This window comes from Ambystoma mexicanum, chromosome 4q, assembly GCF_040938575.1.
Source record: "Ambystoma mexicanum isolate Mex_15411 chromosome 4q, UKY_AmexF1_1, whole genome shotgun sequence".
In the NCBI taxonomy this organism is placed as follows: domain Eukaryota; kingdom Metazoa; phylum Chordata; class Amphibia; order Caudata; family Ambystomatidae; genus Ambystoma; species Ambystoma mexicanum.
The window spans coordinates 999,424,848-999,441,969 of NC_090928.1; the positions used below are offsets into that span (position 1 = coordinate 999,424,848).

Genomic DNA, 17,122 nt, shown 5'->3' on the forward strand with positions numbered 1-17,122 from the left:
AAGCTCATTTGTGGTGGCTGGCTGACAGTGGCTGCAGGGCCTGATTAACTACCTCAGTTTGTTTTTAGCACAGCGACCCATTTCTGCTTTTTTTGTTGCAAAGAAATAATAGGATTTATCCCGTGGCAGGGCCTGTGCCCCGCGGCACTCCACCCTACACTACAGATTCGGGAATACAAGGTGACAGGGATTGGCAATGCACCAGAAAACGTGGGGTTCCGACTGTAGTTAAACAAGCTCAGAAGTGAGGTAAAAGGCCCAAAATAACTTTACAGAAAAAGCGAAAATCCTGCTGTTTAGCGTAGACATGTGGTTCTCCTGCAAGCAGAATATCTGAATTTCGTGAACAGGGCTATAACATACAAGTAGAACACCCCTGTCTGGTCCATTAAAGAAGAGCAGGAGTTGCGGTGCAAAGCAGGAGGTGGGGAACTAACAGGAGTGGACGAGTAAAGCTTGAAAGTTAGTACAGGCAGCAAGGCTTGGCCTTAGTGGCGGAACCCCGGGCTGTTTAAAAATATTTTTTCTCTAACTCCCCGTTCCGGCTCCTGGCAGGAAGTTAATCACTGGCATAGGTGCTTGAGCGCCCTATTGTGATGAAAACCGCCTCGCTCCCATGTCGGAGCAGGGAGGTAATCATCAGAATAGGGTGCTGATGCAAAACATCTGCACCCTATTGTTATTAAATACACCCCACTGCCGCACGTGCGGTTAATAACAAAAGGGCGCCTGCTGTGCCTTCTGTCACTAGGCTAGCTCGGGGGAGCCCTTGAAAGACTCCCCCAAGGTAGCGTGGCGGTGGGCTAATGTCGCCCTGCCTTAAGGCCGGCCCTGACAGGCAGGCACACAAATAAGGAACAAGTTACTTACCTGTAACTGTTGTTCTCTAGCATGGGTCTGGCATGGATTCACATGCTCATGAATATTCCCCGTCGTCAGGCTGGGAATCCTCGGTAAAGAAAAAATCAGTATCAGTTTCGTTTCTGATCTGTCTTTCGTAGTAGTAACCAATCACTGATCTCTGCGTCATACTGACCACAGCCAATGACTGCCCTCTACCTAAGCCCCGCCTCTGGCAGCCATCTTCAGATTTGGTAGCACGTGAAGTGGCAGTATGACCAAGTGAAGAGCCGCAGAGGGGTAGGCGGGAGGGTTCGCATGTGAATCCATGCCAGACCCATGCTGGAGAACAACAGTTACAGGTAAGTAACTTGTTCCTTCTCCAGCATGGGGTCTGGCATGGATTCACATGCTCATGAATAAAGAATACATAGCAGTACACACATGCACAACCACGGGAGGTGGCAAAGGCTCAACATTAAGCATTACATCAAACTCAACATTAAGCAATTCTTACCTCCTCACCAGGCTCACCTTAGGCGAACAGATTGAGCAGCACTGCTTGGCCGACCCTGGACTCCTCCCTGGAATCCCGATCGACGCAGTAGAATTTCGTGAAGGTGTGCGTCGACCTCCACGTAGCAGCCCTGCAGATGTCCAGCAAGGGCACACCAGATAGGAACGCCGTGGTAGCTGCGATCGCTCTCGGACGGCCAGGCAGCGGTCGGTTTGTCAACCGGTGACAGTACATGATACAGCCGGAGAGCCATCTGGAAATGGAGGCCTTTGAGAGAGCCTTCCCCTGATTGACAGGTCCAAAGTTCACAAAAAGTTGTCACGTGCGGTCCACGTAAAACTTCAGCGCTCTAGCCACATCCAGCGAGTGCAAAGTCCTTTCGGCCGGCGACGAAGGCGACGGGAAGAAAACAGGCAACACCAAGGGTTAGTTGAGGTGGAAGTCCGAGGGCACCTTGGGCATGAAGGAGGGGTGCGTCCTGAGCACTACCCTCGTGTTGTGAAAAGTCAAGTACGGGGGCTTGCAGGAAAGGGCCTGGATCTCTCCCACTCTTCGTGCGGAGGTGATGGCCACAAGAAACGCTGTTTTCCACGACAAGAACTTCAACGGAGCCGAGTGCAGAGGCTCGAACGGAGGTCCCATGAGCTTGGTCAGCACCACGTTGAGCTCCCACGCCGGAGACGGAGCCTTCACCGGCGGGAACGATCTGAACAGTCCCTTCATGAATTCTTTCACCAGACAATGAGACCACAAAGACGTACGCCCCGTGGTTCTGGTGTATCGGGAGATTGCAGCAAGATGAATCTTGATGGACGCGTGCGCCAGTCCAGCCTTGGCCAGCGTCAGAAGGTACGGCAGTACCTGGGGAGCCGTAATCCGTAGAGGGTTAATCTTCTGTGCGTGGCACCAGACAGAGAACCTCTTCCATTAGTGTCCATAGCATTTAAGAGTTGAGGACGCCCTGGCCTTTGCAAGAACCTCTCTGCAGTCGGCCGGTATGTCGTATCCTCCAAACTCTAACGCTGCAGGAGCCAGGCCTGCAAGTTCAGCGACTTCGGGTCGTGATGGAGGATGGCGCCTCCTTCCCTGGAGAGAAGATCCGCGTCCACTGGCAGCTTCATTGACGGGGACGCTGACAAGTCCAGAAGGTCCGGGAACCATATCTGCCTCGGCCACGCAGGTGCGACGAGGATCATCCTGCACCGTGACCTCTTGAGCTGGTTGATGAGCCGGATCAGCAATGGCAATGGAGGGAACGCGTATAGAAACAGGCCCTCCCAGGGGAACGAGAAAGCATCGCCCATGCTCCTCGGCTGGGGAAACCTCCTGGCGAACCTCCGGTACTTGGAGTTCGTCGCCGTCGCGAACAGATCGATTTGGGGTGTGCCCCACCGTCGGAAGAGGCGGTCCACTAGATCCTGTCGTAGTTCCCACTCGTGGCACGAGCGCAGCTCTCTGCTGAGCGAGTCGGCGATGGTGTTTTTTATCCCTGCCAGATGAAACGGCACCAGAAACATCCCTTGGGCGACGGCCCAATGCCACAGATCCTGCGCCTCCTTGGACAGGGCTGGGGACCTGCTTCCGCCCTGCTTCCTGATGTAGAACATGGTGGTGGTGTTGTCGGTGAAGATCCCCACCACCTTGCCCTTGAGGGACGAAAGAAAGGACCTGAGGGCCCAAAACACTGCACGGAGCTCCAGGACGTTGATATGGAGGGACTTCTCCGTCGGAAGCCAAAGACCTCTCGCGTGCAGATTTTCGGTGTGCGCTCCCCACCCTTCCAGGGAGGCATACGTGGTCACTGTCTCCTTGTGGCCGGGGGTCTGGAAGTCCATGCCTGCCGTCAGATGCGCGCAGGTGCCCCACCACCGGATAGCTCGTCGGAAACTCTCGTCGAGTGTGATCCTCTCCTCGAAGCTGCCCGTCGTCTGCCCGGGAACTCCTGCAACGGGCGCATCCGGAGCCTGCACAGGCGGATGAGATAAATGCAAGAAGACATCATTCCGAGGAGGGACTTGATGGACCTCACCCTGGCCCCATCCGCAACCAGCATCCGCTGCACCTTGCCCAAGATGGCCCTGGTCCTTTCCTCCGACGGAGAGGCCAGAAGCGACACTGTGTCGAGCTTCTCTCCCAGAAACAGTGCATCTTGCGCGGGCACCAGGTGGGACTTGGCGTAGTTTAAGGAGAATCCCAGGTCCGTGAGTAGTTGGACGGTCCTTGCCGTGTGCTCCACGGCGAGCTCCTTCGTCTTTGCTCGGATGAGCCAGTCGTCCAGGTAGGGGTAGACGTGGATCCCCTCTCGGCGCAGCTGCGCCGCCACCGGTGCGAGGCACTTGGTGAAAACCCTGGGTGCCGACCTCAATCCGAAGGGAAGGGCACTGAACTGGTAGTGACGCCCCTGGACCACGAACCTGAGAAACTTTCGGTGTCCCTTTAGGATGGGAATATGGAAGTAGGCATCCTCCAAATCCAACGACGACAGGAAATCGCCCTCTTCCAGTTGACCCAGGACGTGTTGGAGGGTGACCATCCGGAACTTCTGTGCCTTGATGAATTTGTTCAGTCGTCGTAGGTCCAGGATGGGACGCCATCCTCCCGTCTTCTTCTTCACGAGGAAGTATCTTGAGTAAACTCCGGAGCCCCGAAGCCTCTTTGGGACGAGCTCGATGGCGCCCTTCTTGAGCATCGCCTTTACCTCCAAGAGAAGTTGAGGGACGTGATGTTCTTTCCTGGCCACAGGGGTGACGCGCGGGCACCTCTTTAGAAACTCGAGCGCGTGACCCTGAGCTAGGGCGTCCAGCACCCAACAGTCGGTGGAGTTGGACTCCCACACGCTGACGAAGCTCGCCAGCCGGCCTCCCACCGGGGTGCTTCGGTGGGGGCCCGACCCCACGGCCGGTTCAGTCCTGCTTCAACGAGGCTTTGCCGCCTTGTCCTCCTTGGCGACGACGGCGGGGTCCGCCTGACTGGCCTCGTCCCCTGTAAGCTTCCTGTGACGAAGAACGTGCCGCTTGACGGTAGGTGGAAAATCCGCCGCTGGAACCTTTGGAGGCACCCTGTTTGCCTCCGCCGCTCCGAAAGGGCGGCCGCCGTTGCTGGAGAACCCCAAGAGCCCGGGCCGTCTCCGTGTCCGCCTTGATGGCTTGAAGGGAATCGTCCACTGTTTTCCCAAACAGGTTGTTTCCGTCGAACGGCATGTCCAGTGTCAGCGATGTCCGTCGCAATCGTAATGGCGTGGTCCGACGCCACCTCTCCTTCCTGCAAGATCTCTAGGGCTTCCGCCCTCTTGTCGTCTGGTAGGAAGTCCAGCAGGGGGCCCTGTTTGTACCACAACTCCCTGTCGTAGCGGGCTACGATAGCCAAGGCGTTGGCTGCCTTAATCGTCGTCGCAGCCGACGAGATGACCCTGCGTCCCATCGTGTCCAATTTCTTTCCCTCGCCGTCCGGTGGGGAGGTCGACGTAGAGGCCGCTCCCCCCCCGCTTTCTTCCTGGCCGCCGCGGAGACGACCGAGTCCGGGGTCGGCTGTGCCCGAAGGCACAAGGGGGCCGCGTCCGGGACCCGGTACTTCTTCTCGTACCGATCCCTTCTAGCCGGCGTCGTGGATGGGTTCTTGAGGAGGGCAAGGCCCTCATCCCAAATATCATCCAGTAGAGGTACAGCGAGGACCGTCTTTCTCTTGGCCTTGCGCCGTTGATAAAGGAAACCTTCCTTCTTCTTCTCTTCCGGGCAGAGCTGGAAAAGCTCGGATGCCCTGGCGATCATGGAGTCAAACGATCCAATCTCGTCGGGCGGGGAAGCCCGGGTGGGAGGTGACGACGGGAGATCCTCGTCATAAACCTCGTCGTCTGTACCCGTCGCGGCCGTGCCAGTCCCCGTATCATCCCCACGTGTCGTGGACGGGGAGGAGGGCTTAACAGGGCGCGATGGCTGAAAAGGAGGTGGAGGATGAATCCTTCTTCTCTTAGGGGGGGCTCCAAGAAGGGCCTGGCTCCGGGTCCCCCGTCGGGAGCGGTTCCTCCGTTGGTGGTAACGGCAGTCTCGTCCTTATCTCTGAGCATAAGGACTGTATAGCCAACAAAATGGCCGCCGAGTTGTCTTGCGGCACTGGTTGAGGGGAGTCCGATGGGCGGTCAGGAGCCCCGTCGGCACCCTCAACGTTTTCGTCATCTCCTACGTCGGGGTCCCTCCCGACGGGCTGGTCTTCTTCCACGCCAACGCCGTGGCTTAAGACTTCGACCAGCTCCTCCTCAGAGGTTGAGGCCGAATCCACGACGAACTCCTGCCCCCCCTTTTTCTTCTCCGTCGGAGGTTTCACGGGGGTCCTGTCGATGGGCATGAAAGAGGACTCCCTCCGCGGTGGCAGGGAGACTCTGGGCCCCGAGGTCGCCACCACTGGTGTAGCCTCCACAGGCTGAGCCAGGGCCGCCGCGACTGTCTCGATAGAGGCCTTGGCCGGATGGATTAAGGCTTTCATCACCTTAGGTGCACTCACCGCCTTCTCCTTGGGGGGAGGGTCACCACCTCGCTCCCCCTCCGATGGGGCCTTCGAGCTTGACCGGGGTCTCTCCAGGAGCTTCGCCGGGTGCTCGGCCTTCCTCTTACCCAAGCCAGAGCGTTGGCTCGTGGTTGATGGCGCCGGGGAGGAAGCGCCCTGCCTGGCGCCCGTAGAGCCCGACCGTTCGGCGCTCCCGGTGCCAGCGGACTCACGGTGCTTGGCCTTCTGTTGGACCCCCGTCGCCGGGGCGCCCTCAAAGGTCTTAGAAGACCGCTCGGACTTCTTCTTCTTCTTCTCGCCTGACGGGCTCTTTCCTTCCAGCCAGTTGGCGAGACATTGATGGCGGTCCTTCATGGTCCGCTCCGACATATTGCCGCAAAACGCACAGTCCTTCTCCACGTGCGTCTTGTCCTCATGTAGGCAGTAAAGGCAAAGGGAGTGTTCGTCCTCCTTAAAGACATTCTAAAGCTGGCATCCAGGGCAGACCCTGAACAGCTTTCCGGGCATCGAGCTTCCCTTCTCCTGGGCCATGTCCGAGATGGGCCTGAGAAACTTCTGTAGTCCTCCAAAAGCGTGGCTCAACGAAATCTTCACCCTTGAGGGGCGTAGACAAATCCGACACGGGTCCCTGGTGATCGGATGAAGAAACGGTGGACCTTGAGGCTCTTTTGACCGAAAAAAGCGAAATTTTTTGAGAAAAAACGTGAAAAAATAGCACTAACGCTCGAGAGCAATAGCACGAGGATCCCAACACTTGAACGTGCAGTAAAAATCTGAAGATGGCTGCCAGAGGCGGGGCTTAGGTAGAGGGCAGTCATTGGCTGTGGTCAGTATGACTCAGAGATCAGTGATTGGTTACTACTACGAAAGACAGATCAGAAACGAAACTGATACTGATTTTTTCTTTACTGAGGATTCCCAGCCTGACGACGGGGAATATTCATGAGCATGTGAATCCATGCCAGACCCCATGCTGGAGAAAAGGTGGAATAAGGATTACATCAGAGAAGCAACCCGATATACATACCACCTTTCAATAGTGGCGTTCTCTGTGAGTCTGACCTGCCTGGAGTCTTTAAGGAGATCAGAAACACCAGTGCGTTTACCTTTACAGAGCTACACAGTCTCCATATGGGAAATGGGGGGGGAAGTGGCTAAAGAGTTCTACAACACCCCTAGAACTGGTGTCCCAGCACCCACAGAAGGGACTTACTTGCACCAATTGGAAATGAAAAACTGGGACTCAGACAGAGAGAAGCAATAACCGGCAGGAAAAATGGATACAGAAGACTACTCAAGGGCATAGTACATAAGAGAACAGATGGTGAAACAGAACTAAGGCAGTCAGACTCTTTAAACTCTGCACGGTATATGTATCATGCCACATATAACTTCATATCTTGAAACTGTTAGTGTAAGGGGAGCCTGTGACACTGTCAAAAAACCCTTTGTTGTACACGTGCAAACTTAGTAATGATAAACCTATATAAAACCCCCTCTCTTCAGCTAAGATTGTCAAAAGAGCCTCAGTGACCTATTTAAAAGTTGATATTGACAGTGGCATCTTAGACCACAGACGGATGAGTGTGTGAGTGCTTTTTTCTTTCTGGTTTGGATGATCTGAGAGTGGAGTTGGACTGGGACTCCGCCATTCTCTGGAGTGTTCAGTATTGTGGAACAATTGTGTCTCAATATTAAGACTCAAAGAAGCTGCCATTTACATAGAATGATTTACCAGGCCTATGATGGCATTATTGTTGCATTCGCGGCTTCACGTGACATAAAATATAATTCACAAAAAAATGGCAGGAGCGATAAAACCGTTGGGGGGTGATTACTGCTATATTGCACCCCTGGTTAGAGGGCTATGACAGGTGTTATCGGCCTCACCCATGTTAAGGGCCTGAGGCAAAGCGGATCAGGAAAAACAGGTTATAAACAAAAGACAACATTTGGAGGAGGAGCTTGGAACCTTACAGTGACCCTTGTCCTGGTGGCATGTTGGCCAAGGGAGACGCTGAGCACTGAACAGGAATACTGGGGGACAAACATCAAGCTTTGGAACAGTGTCTAAGACCCTCTCTTGGCCCATTGTTCACAATGGCCATGTCAACATTCCAGTGTTGCAATGGTGCTCATTTTCTTTAAATAAGTAATTTGACGGTGGGGAGCTGTTGCGTTAAAGCTTTAATGTGAGCAGTTCCCCACCCCCAAATCTTCGTCATTTGCACCACAGAGCGCAAATATAAAGGGAAAAAGGTGCGTACAAGAGTGTACGTCGCTTTTTGCCCTTCACATTTGCACACCGCGCTGCAAAATGAGTAAACGCGGGCTGGCATGCTGGCATGGCAGGCAGCTTTCACTTTCGTTTGTGAGTGCTGCTTGCCATGGTGCGTGGCAAGCAGTGCTCACAAATGAAATTAAACTCTTCCGGACATGCTCGCACGTAGGGGAGGGTTGGAGGGTTTCATTGCAACTGGGAACACTGCTTACCATGCACACGTGGTAAGCAATGTTTCCAATTGAAAGTAAACCCTCTCCGACAAGGGTTTCATTTCAATTGTACACACTGAGTGTGTGCAATGGATCGCTCTGAGGTCTGCCAGCTTTATGCTTTAGCATAAAGCTCAAGGAACCCATAGGGATTTCCAGCCTTTGCTCCGGCATTAAAATCCATGCCGGCACAGATGCTGGAGCGTGTGTATGATGGAGAGTAAGGAGATGCCGGAAACGCAAGTTGCATTCGCCCCGCCTCTCTGCCATAAGAATGACTGAATATGTGGCATGGTATGGTTGAAAGGCATTTCAATCACATTACGCCACTACGGAACCTGAGCTCCACTGTGTGCTAATGGTGATGACAGCAATTGGATGATTTTATTTTCTGGAGACCCCAATGGAGCTCACTTTACTCCATTGAGTAATTTGATGGTGGGAAGCTGTTACGTTAACACTTTAATGTAGGCGGCTTCCCATCCCCAAATTTTCATCCTTTGCAGTCTTCAGTGCAAAGTGAGTAATCGCATGCTGGCATGCCATTCAGAGATAACTTTTCAACACCTTTTGAATTAGAAAGTGGCACGAGACAAGGTTGCCCATTGTCTCCTTTGTTATTCGTACTGAGTATTGAACCTTTGGCTATAGCATTGAGAAATGAGGTAGGTTTACAAGGCATAAGTTGTTGGGGATGCTACAAAAAATGTGGTTATACGCTGATGACTTGTTATTGGTCCTCAAGAACCTAGGTGAATCAGTGCCGGTCCTTATGAACATTCTCGAAGCTTTTCACCAGTGCTCTGGATACAAGATTAATTGGGCAAAATCAGAGGTTTTACCATTAGTGCCGTTGTGTGACAAACAATTTATTACCCGGTTGGGATTCAAGTGGTGTGCTGAAAAACTATTGTACTTGGGGGTTTGGATTTTGCCTAATGTCGCTGATTTTGTGTGGGAAAATATGTTGATGGTGTGCATTACTTTCAAATCGGATTTGAAAAGATGGAGTTTGTTGCACCTTTCCCTTTGGGAAATGGTGCCGACTCCTCGAGTGAATTTTGTTCTGAGTATGATCCCCTTAGATATTGAGAAGCATTTTTGGCATGAGTTAGATAGACTCATGCAGGACTTTTTGTGAGATAATAAACCTCCACGACTGAAGATTAGCAAATTGCAATTGCCTTTGTCTAAGGGTGGGCTGGGGGTCCCTAATTTCAAGGCATACCATCTGGCTTTTATGTCGCGGAATATATTTGATTTTCTCAAATCGGAAGATGTGGATTGGATATGTGCTGAGTCTAGCCATAAAGGCCCTTTGTCGCTTAGGGCCATTTTGACCTGTAAGCCACTTCGAGCAAGGGTGGAAGGCCTACTGACTAGGAGCTTACGGAAACTCATGGGTGGACTTGTGTGAGTGTTTGGGTTTAAACGCATTAAGAGATCCAAGTGCTTCAATTTGGCTGAACCCAAGCATTACACATGGAGGGAAAACTTTGTTCTGGCAGGATTGGTATCTAGCTGGGGTGCAATGGATTAGTGATCTGCTCAATGGTTTGAATTGGGTGACGGCTAGGGAAATATGGTTGAAGTTTGAAATTCCTACTTTTTGTTTGACAGACTATCGGAAGATCAGGAAGGCGGTGGGGGAGGTGGATTTGGAAAAGAGAATCAACATAGACATGCTTGGTTGGGTGCCTTAAGTGAGTGGATGTGGCCTGGTAAACTATGTTTATAGACTGGTTGTGTCGGACTATCGGTCTAATGATGCTTTGAGATTGGATTGGAATCGGAGAATTGGTGAGGATATTACGGAGGATGATTGGACACGTATTTGTGAGAATGTGAAATTGTCTTCTTTCAGTCTTGCTGATAGGTCTTGTCAGATAAAGATTTTGAATAGAACATACTGGACACCTGAGAGAATGATGAAAAGAGGGATGAGTGACAGCTCTGAATGTTGGGCATGTTTACATGAGGTGGGCACCTTGGAGCATATGCTGTGGGAATGCTCGAGGGTGAGAGGCTTGTGGTTTGAGTTTGACCAGATCTGTGAAAAGATTTTGGAGGAGAAGGTTCATATGGATTTTAAGACAATAGTGTTGGGCAGTGAGGATTTGTTGGATGACCTGAGTACTTCTCAGAAGAAATGGATCTTTCGAGGGGCAATGGTGGGGAAGAAACTAATTTTGAGACATTGGAAAGCATCTAACCCTATTACTATTGAGGAATGGATTTCGGAGATGCACTCTTTAGCGGATATGGAGAAGGTGCTGTATTGGAGAGATAAGAAAAGTGCATTATTTAACAAGATTTGGGGTAAATTTCTTTTACTATATTAGACCAGTTTATTGCTTGTTTTGTGACTCCTGGGGGGAGGGGGGTTTCGTGGTGTATATAGTTCTGTTGGCTTTGTTATGATTATCACATGATGTTATATTATGTACATACTGTTTCTCTGTTATGAACTTTTTGAAAATAAATGTAAAAAAATAAAAAATAAAAAAAATAAGAGATAACTTTTCACTTTGAGTGCTGCTTACAATGCTCGCATGGAAAGGGGCGTTCCCAATTACAAGTTAACCCTCCCTGGTATGCCTGCATGGTAAGTAGTATTCACAAATACAATTAAGCCCATCCCGGCGAGGGTCTATTTGTAATTCTACATGCTCCCTGCCATGCTCGAATGGCAGGGATCGTGTACAATGGATCCCTATGGAGTCTGCTCGCTATAGCCTCCTGCATAAAGCAGGCGTACCCCATAGGGATCTCCAGTATTTGGGCCAGCATGAAAATCCAGGCCAGCGCAAAATGCTGGGCGGAGGGGAAGGAGGCACGGAAACGCGAGTTGCATCCTGCCCCTCCTCTCTGCCATACAAATGCTTGAAAATGGGGGGTAAGATTAATGAAAGGCATAAAAACCTTACTCAAGGCTTCCATTAAGGTTTCACTCACATAGGAGATGAGCTCCAATGGGTTTTCCCTGCTGACAAGCCCATTTTCATCACTAGTAGACTTCAGTGTTTTGTATTTTATTATATCTGGAGACGTAAGACACAGACAAAATATAGCTATTAAGAATAAATCAGCATTGAAACTAAAGTTTACAATGAAATAATCAAATAACCTTCATTGGTTTCAAGTAGTTCTCGTCCTCATATGTTTTCAAGTACATTTCTTGCAAAGATCTGGAAGAAAGTGAAAATAATTGTGTTACTTTACGAAATGTAGCAAATCTAACCTGTATATTCATTTTTTTTTTCTCATAAGAACACAACACAAGCACCAGCGCGGCAAACACCTGGGCAGAGCATGCAATAACTATGAAACCCAGAGATAAACTGTAAAAATAATTCCAAGTAAGCAAATCCTGGAGATCCATATATGAAGAGATAGCCTATTGGCACAGCCTTTTTGGTTGCCTACGCATAGATGCGGATGTTCCTGTTCATTAAGCTGGGCGCTGCTTCCCTATGAATGAAGACGTTGGCAGACCAGCGTGCGCCATCACTGAGTACCAAGGCTACGAAGGATGCACATCCTGTCCCCAATAACTTCAGCAGTGACAGCTGAAACCTCCCTACAGGGTGGCCCCTGGCTTATGCAACTTTGCCTTTCTTGTCCCTTGGTTTCCTCCTGTGGCCAATGTTATGGGAAACTTTCAATCACTGCTAACCCTATTAAATATAGCAGGTGCTCGCTGCTGAAATGAATGAGGAAACTGTCAGTCATAGGTGTGAGTGAATTCCACCCCACTCAACCATGTGTTCCTGGATGTTGCTCCATTGAGTACCATTACATTAATGTAACAATAATGCCGCATTTCGAGCACTGCGAAATACACTGAGGTGTCACTTACTTGGTTACTATTGTTTATTTTTTTATTTATTTATTCGTATTTGTAGAGCGCGCAACAGCCCGAGGGCATCGTGGCGCTTGTTACAGAGAGTGAAGCAGAGCTTAGTTACAAGATGAGGAGCATATATACAATTGATTTTACATATTTTACATTATACATTGAGAAGACAGAGGAAAGAGAGGAGGGGAAGTATGAAGTGGGAGTGGATGTATGTATGCGTGTTTACATTATTTGATAAGTGTGACGTCGGCCACGTGTGACGAGATGTCGCCTATGTCATATCGTATCCAGAGTTAGACGAATGAGTTTTTTTGGTGCAGTTGCTTTAAAAAAAGTTGCTTAAAAAAAAACATCCTCCAGGTAATGTTGGATTTTAAATACGCTATACAAGTGGCAGTGGCTACACACAATATCTTTAGGGGTAACCTGTACTAAATCTCTGGTTCTTCAGGTAAGTAGACAGAGAAATTGTGTGAGGCCAATATTGTATAAAATTGGTGCTGAAAGTGTTTTAACGGTATTGAAACGTATTGTAGAATTATATTGATGTACTTATACATACATATATTTTTGTACTGATGGAATAAAATTACGTATTTAGGAATTAGAGAATCCCGTCACCCTCAATCTACTGGTTCATTTTGTTATATCCCAAGTGTGCAAGCGTTCCTGGTAGGATACCTGATTCCCTGGAAGCTCTGCTTGAAAGGTTAATCTACCTGGCCACTTGGCTGGCACCTCCTCAGTGCCTAGCTCCTCTCTGTGCCAGATCGTTCAGTTCTTTACTAGCATTTCTTTCTTAAAGAGAATATAGGAATTAGATCTGTGTTTTAATGATCTGATCAGTAGCTGCTTTGATTGGACCACAGGCCAAAAAGGAAAATCAGCCTCTTTGCATGGTGAATAGCTTGGCTATGCCGTACAATGGTATACATCTTACTGACATAGGAAGAGTTAAAGGCTGAGTCAGTTATTCAGAGAAGTAACACTGTGCCTCATTCTAACCTTGCCGTTCCGTAAACAACGGTGCTGGTAAACTTACCAGCACCGTTGTTTACGGACCAGCAAAGTACAAGTCTGGTGGGTGGGTGCCCTCTGGCCCGGCATGTCTGACTTGCCGGGCAGTTCGGCACCCACCCACAGACTTTCACGGAAGCACCAGCACCGTTATTACCGGTGCCGGTGTTTCCGTGGTCCACATTCCCATAGAGCGGATGAGTGGAGAGCTCAAGAAGGAAGATGTTTTGGAAGAGAAAGTTAGTGGTAGAGCAGTCCCAGGTCCCAGAAAGCCTTGTGGATGATGCAGGGGGTCTTAAACTTGATCCTTGCAGCCACAGGGAGCAAGTGACAAGATTTCAGAGCTGGTGAGCAATGATCACTGGTCTTGAGGCCAAGGACAAGTCTTGCAGTCCTGTTCCGGATGAGCTGTAAAGGTCAAAGTGTAGGGGCAGGAAGAATTAGAAAGAGGCTGTTGCAATAGTCCAGCCTAGAGAGGACCAGAGCTCTGGAGACTGTGAGCTTCTGGGGGAATGTGAGAAAAGGAAGAATACCTTTGAGGAGGTGCAGCTGATAGTTTGACTTCTTAGAGATGTCAGAGATGTGAGGAGAGAAGGAGAGGGTGGAGTCGAAGATGACACCAAGGTTCTTAGCCTCACACGAAGGAGCAGAAAGAGGGGCCAGAGTGAGGGGGCCAGAGAGAGGGGAAAGGAGGTAGTGGGTGTCCCAATGAGGAGGATCTCAGTCTTACTGGCATTAAGGCAGAGATCATTGGTGGCACACTGTTCGTGAATTGCGGCCAGACAATCTGGTATGAGAGAAGAAGTAGAGGTGGCTGAGGGGAGCCTGAAAGAGAGCTGAGTGTCATGCGCATAACACTGAAAATTGGAGCAGAAAGTAGCGATGCGGTGGGTAGAATAAAATATGATTTCTTTAACATGCATTGGTTGCCATCATGGACAGGCACATTTCGAAACAGTTTGATTTATTGTGTACACATGTGTCCCTGAAACATATGCCCGGTTTTGAAATTCTTTGGGGCTGGTTCACAAATAAATTACTACAAGTAACTGTGGGCCTCATTATAAATTTCGCGGAATGGGTTAACAGGCTCCGCAATTGGAGGCGGACCCGTTAAACCCGTCCCGCGAAATTACGAGGTCCCCTCGCGGGACCCGGTAAGGATGCCTGGTAAAACCAGGCATCGTTACCAGGTCCTGCGAGGGGAAGAGGGAGCTAACAACTGGCTCGTTGTTAGCTCCCTCTTTCATACCCATTGAGCCGTATGGGGGCTCAGATGCGAATGGGGAAGGTCTAGGCCCGGGTTCCCAGAGGGAGGAATTACCGGGCCCTCCGAACTCGGAATGGCCCGGTAATTCCTCATTCTGGGAACCCGGTAAAGGAGCCTGGTTTGGTGGCAGCCATGAAGCTAATAGCCAAACTCGTAATGAGGCCCTGAGAGTTAAATATGGAGAGAGCTATTTCATCACTTCTAGTAAGTCAGGTTTAAGTCGTAGTTACTCAGAGCAGCTTCATTGTGAATTTGGAGAGGGGTATTTGATTACTTCTAGTAAGTTAGGAGTAAGCCATAGTTACTCCGAGTAACTCACTTGTGAATTTTGAGAGGGGTAGTTGATTGCTTCTAGTAAGTTAGGAGTAGGTCATAATCACTCTTAGTAACCTCTCCGTGTTTAATTCAAGGGTAAGTCAGAGTAACTCAAAGTAACCTCTTTGCTAATTGGCCCCTTCCTCTCTGGGGTGTTCAGCTGTCTCAATTGTATGGGCTGTGGCCCGCGTCCTGTCCCTTCTTTGCTTGTCCAACACAGGATCAAAGCTTTCCCAACACTCAGAGCCTGACTTTTCGTGTGATATTTTAAGCACAGGCCAGTTCAGACGCCAATATATGTGAAACAGCTACTTACAATGACAACCCTTGTCAGCTGAGTATAACAACTGTAGCAATTAGAGGTGAATTGCTGCATAACAAGCAGTGAGAGGGTAATAGTAAGAACTGTTAGTAATGACTACAGTCTTAACACCTCGAGAGAGATGTGTTTAGGCTCACTCTACTTTGTACAATGCTATTGTGATTTTCTAATCAGTATAGGGAAAATAAAGCTCACACCATACTCCTTTTGCTCAACATGTTTATATAACGATTTATACACATTGTCAGGTTAGTTTATTGTGTAATATGTGCACTTTTCAAGACATCGCTATAAAACAAAGTGTTATTTAAGCTCATGAAACCCGAAACGTATCAAATATGCATATAACAGCTGGTAAGAAATGCGGTCAAGTGCTTACATCGCTGACTGGGCTCGAATCCTGGTTTCACCACTTAACCACATTCTGATCCTGGGGAAATAATGTACTCCCAGTGGGCCTGATTTACAAAACGTTGTTTTATGCAATTTTCCCATTGAAAACGTTTTGTAAATCTGTCCCTAACTGTTTTATCTGGCTTCCTTGTAACTGATTATCTCACAGCTTATGGGGGTCATTATGAGTTGGGCGGGTTTCTGGTGGTAAATCTGCTGGAATACCGCCCAAAGTGGCGGTGGCGGAGTGAGTCTCCATTTTTTCTTTGGACACTAGGGCATTTCTGGTGGAATTACCACAGCAGTAATTTATTTATTTTGTTTATTGGGCATTTATAATGTGGCTATACAGCAAATGGTGTTTCAAGGCGCAACAAGACAAAGAGGGGGGCAGGGAAGAAAGAAACAAAAACGAGTGCTCCAATAGTGGAGATTTATAAAATTATAAAGAGGTCATGATTTCTCTCCCTCCGTTTATTGATTTTTTTGCCGTCAAAAACTCATATCTAACCATTATTCACAATAACCGAGATGCCTTTAACTGGGTTTCGGTTGAAATTACCTAAAAAAAAAATGGTTGCATTGACCAAAAGTTCTATAAATGCTACCATCAAAGGTTCGAACACCAAAAGTTCGAACCTTTGGTGGTAGGTAGCACTGGAAAAAAAAAAACGGGGCTGCTGGGGTGTCCCCTGCATTACCCCGCTCACTATACTTCATGGTATAGGGAGCGGGGGTTGCGGGGACACCCCTGCAGCCTTCTGTTACAAAAAAAAAGAAAAGAAAAGGACCCTGCAGCGTTGGTTCCCGATCACGGAAGTGAAAGGGAACTGGCGCTGCAGGGAACCAGCGTGAAGATGAAGGTACGTGGGGTTTGTTTATGTTGGGGGTGTGCTGAGGGTGTGGGTGGGGGGTGTGTTATGGGTGTGTTGTGGGTGTGTTGTGTGTGTGTGTGAGAATGTATGTGTGTTCGCATGAGAAAGGTGCAACCTTTTGGTAGTTCGCACCTTTCTCATGCAAACGATTTGCCTGCGGTCCTTCCAGCCGCGGGCAAATCACTTGGATTCCTTAACTGCACAGTTAAGCACAAAGGAATTAGCCAGCCTGTACACGTGCCCCTTATTACCCAGGGAATATAAGAATCATCTTAGGGCACACTTGGCCTTCAACAGGATTGTATCAGCGCTTATCAATTTGGTCTTTATCAGCTAGGAAGGTGTGCTCTCTTTCAAGTCGTAAGCTTCGTGGTGGCATGAAAAAAAAGGAAGGAAAGCTTCTTGCATCATTCACAGAATTTGTTAAAGGGTTAATATTGCTGTCAGACACAATTTTACTCTGCACCATTCTTTCGATCGGAGATTGGTCCAGAGAATCATGGGTGGTCTTGGTGCTCAACACAGAGAAGGTCTTTGATTGGGTGAGATGGATGGGGCTTTCGTGGAAGGGTTTACGATGCCATGGTTTGGTGGAAATCTTTTTCTCTTTGGTTGAACTGTTATTCAAGGACCCTATGGCAAGTTTCTTTAGTAATGGGTGCTTCTCTGCCTTGTTTCATCTATGCAGGGGTACTCGTCAGGGTTGTCCCATGTCTCACTT

The 17,122-nt window shown here is 49.2% G+C and overlaps 1 protein-coding gene across 1 annotated transcript in view; it reads right to left on the reverse strand.

The window, feature by feature from the left end:
• The window catches only part of LOC138468137 (spermatogenesis-associated protein 7-like), a 1,832,011-nt gene that overhangs the window by 668,275 nt on the left and 1,146,614 nt on the right, over positions 1-17,122 (reverse strand). Inside the window, exon 7 of the mRNA XM_069608567.1 lies at positions 11,478-11,538. Within this exon, the coding sequence (XP_069464668.1) occupies positions 11,478-11,538 (61 nt within the window). The remainder of the gene's footprint in view (positions 1-11,477; positions 11,539-17,122) is intronic.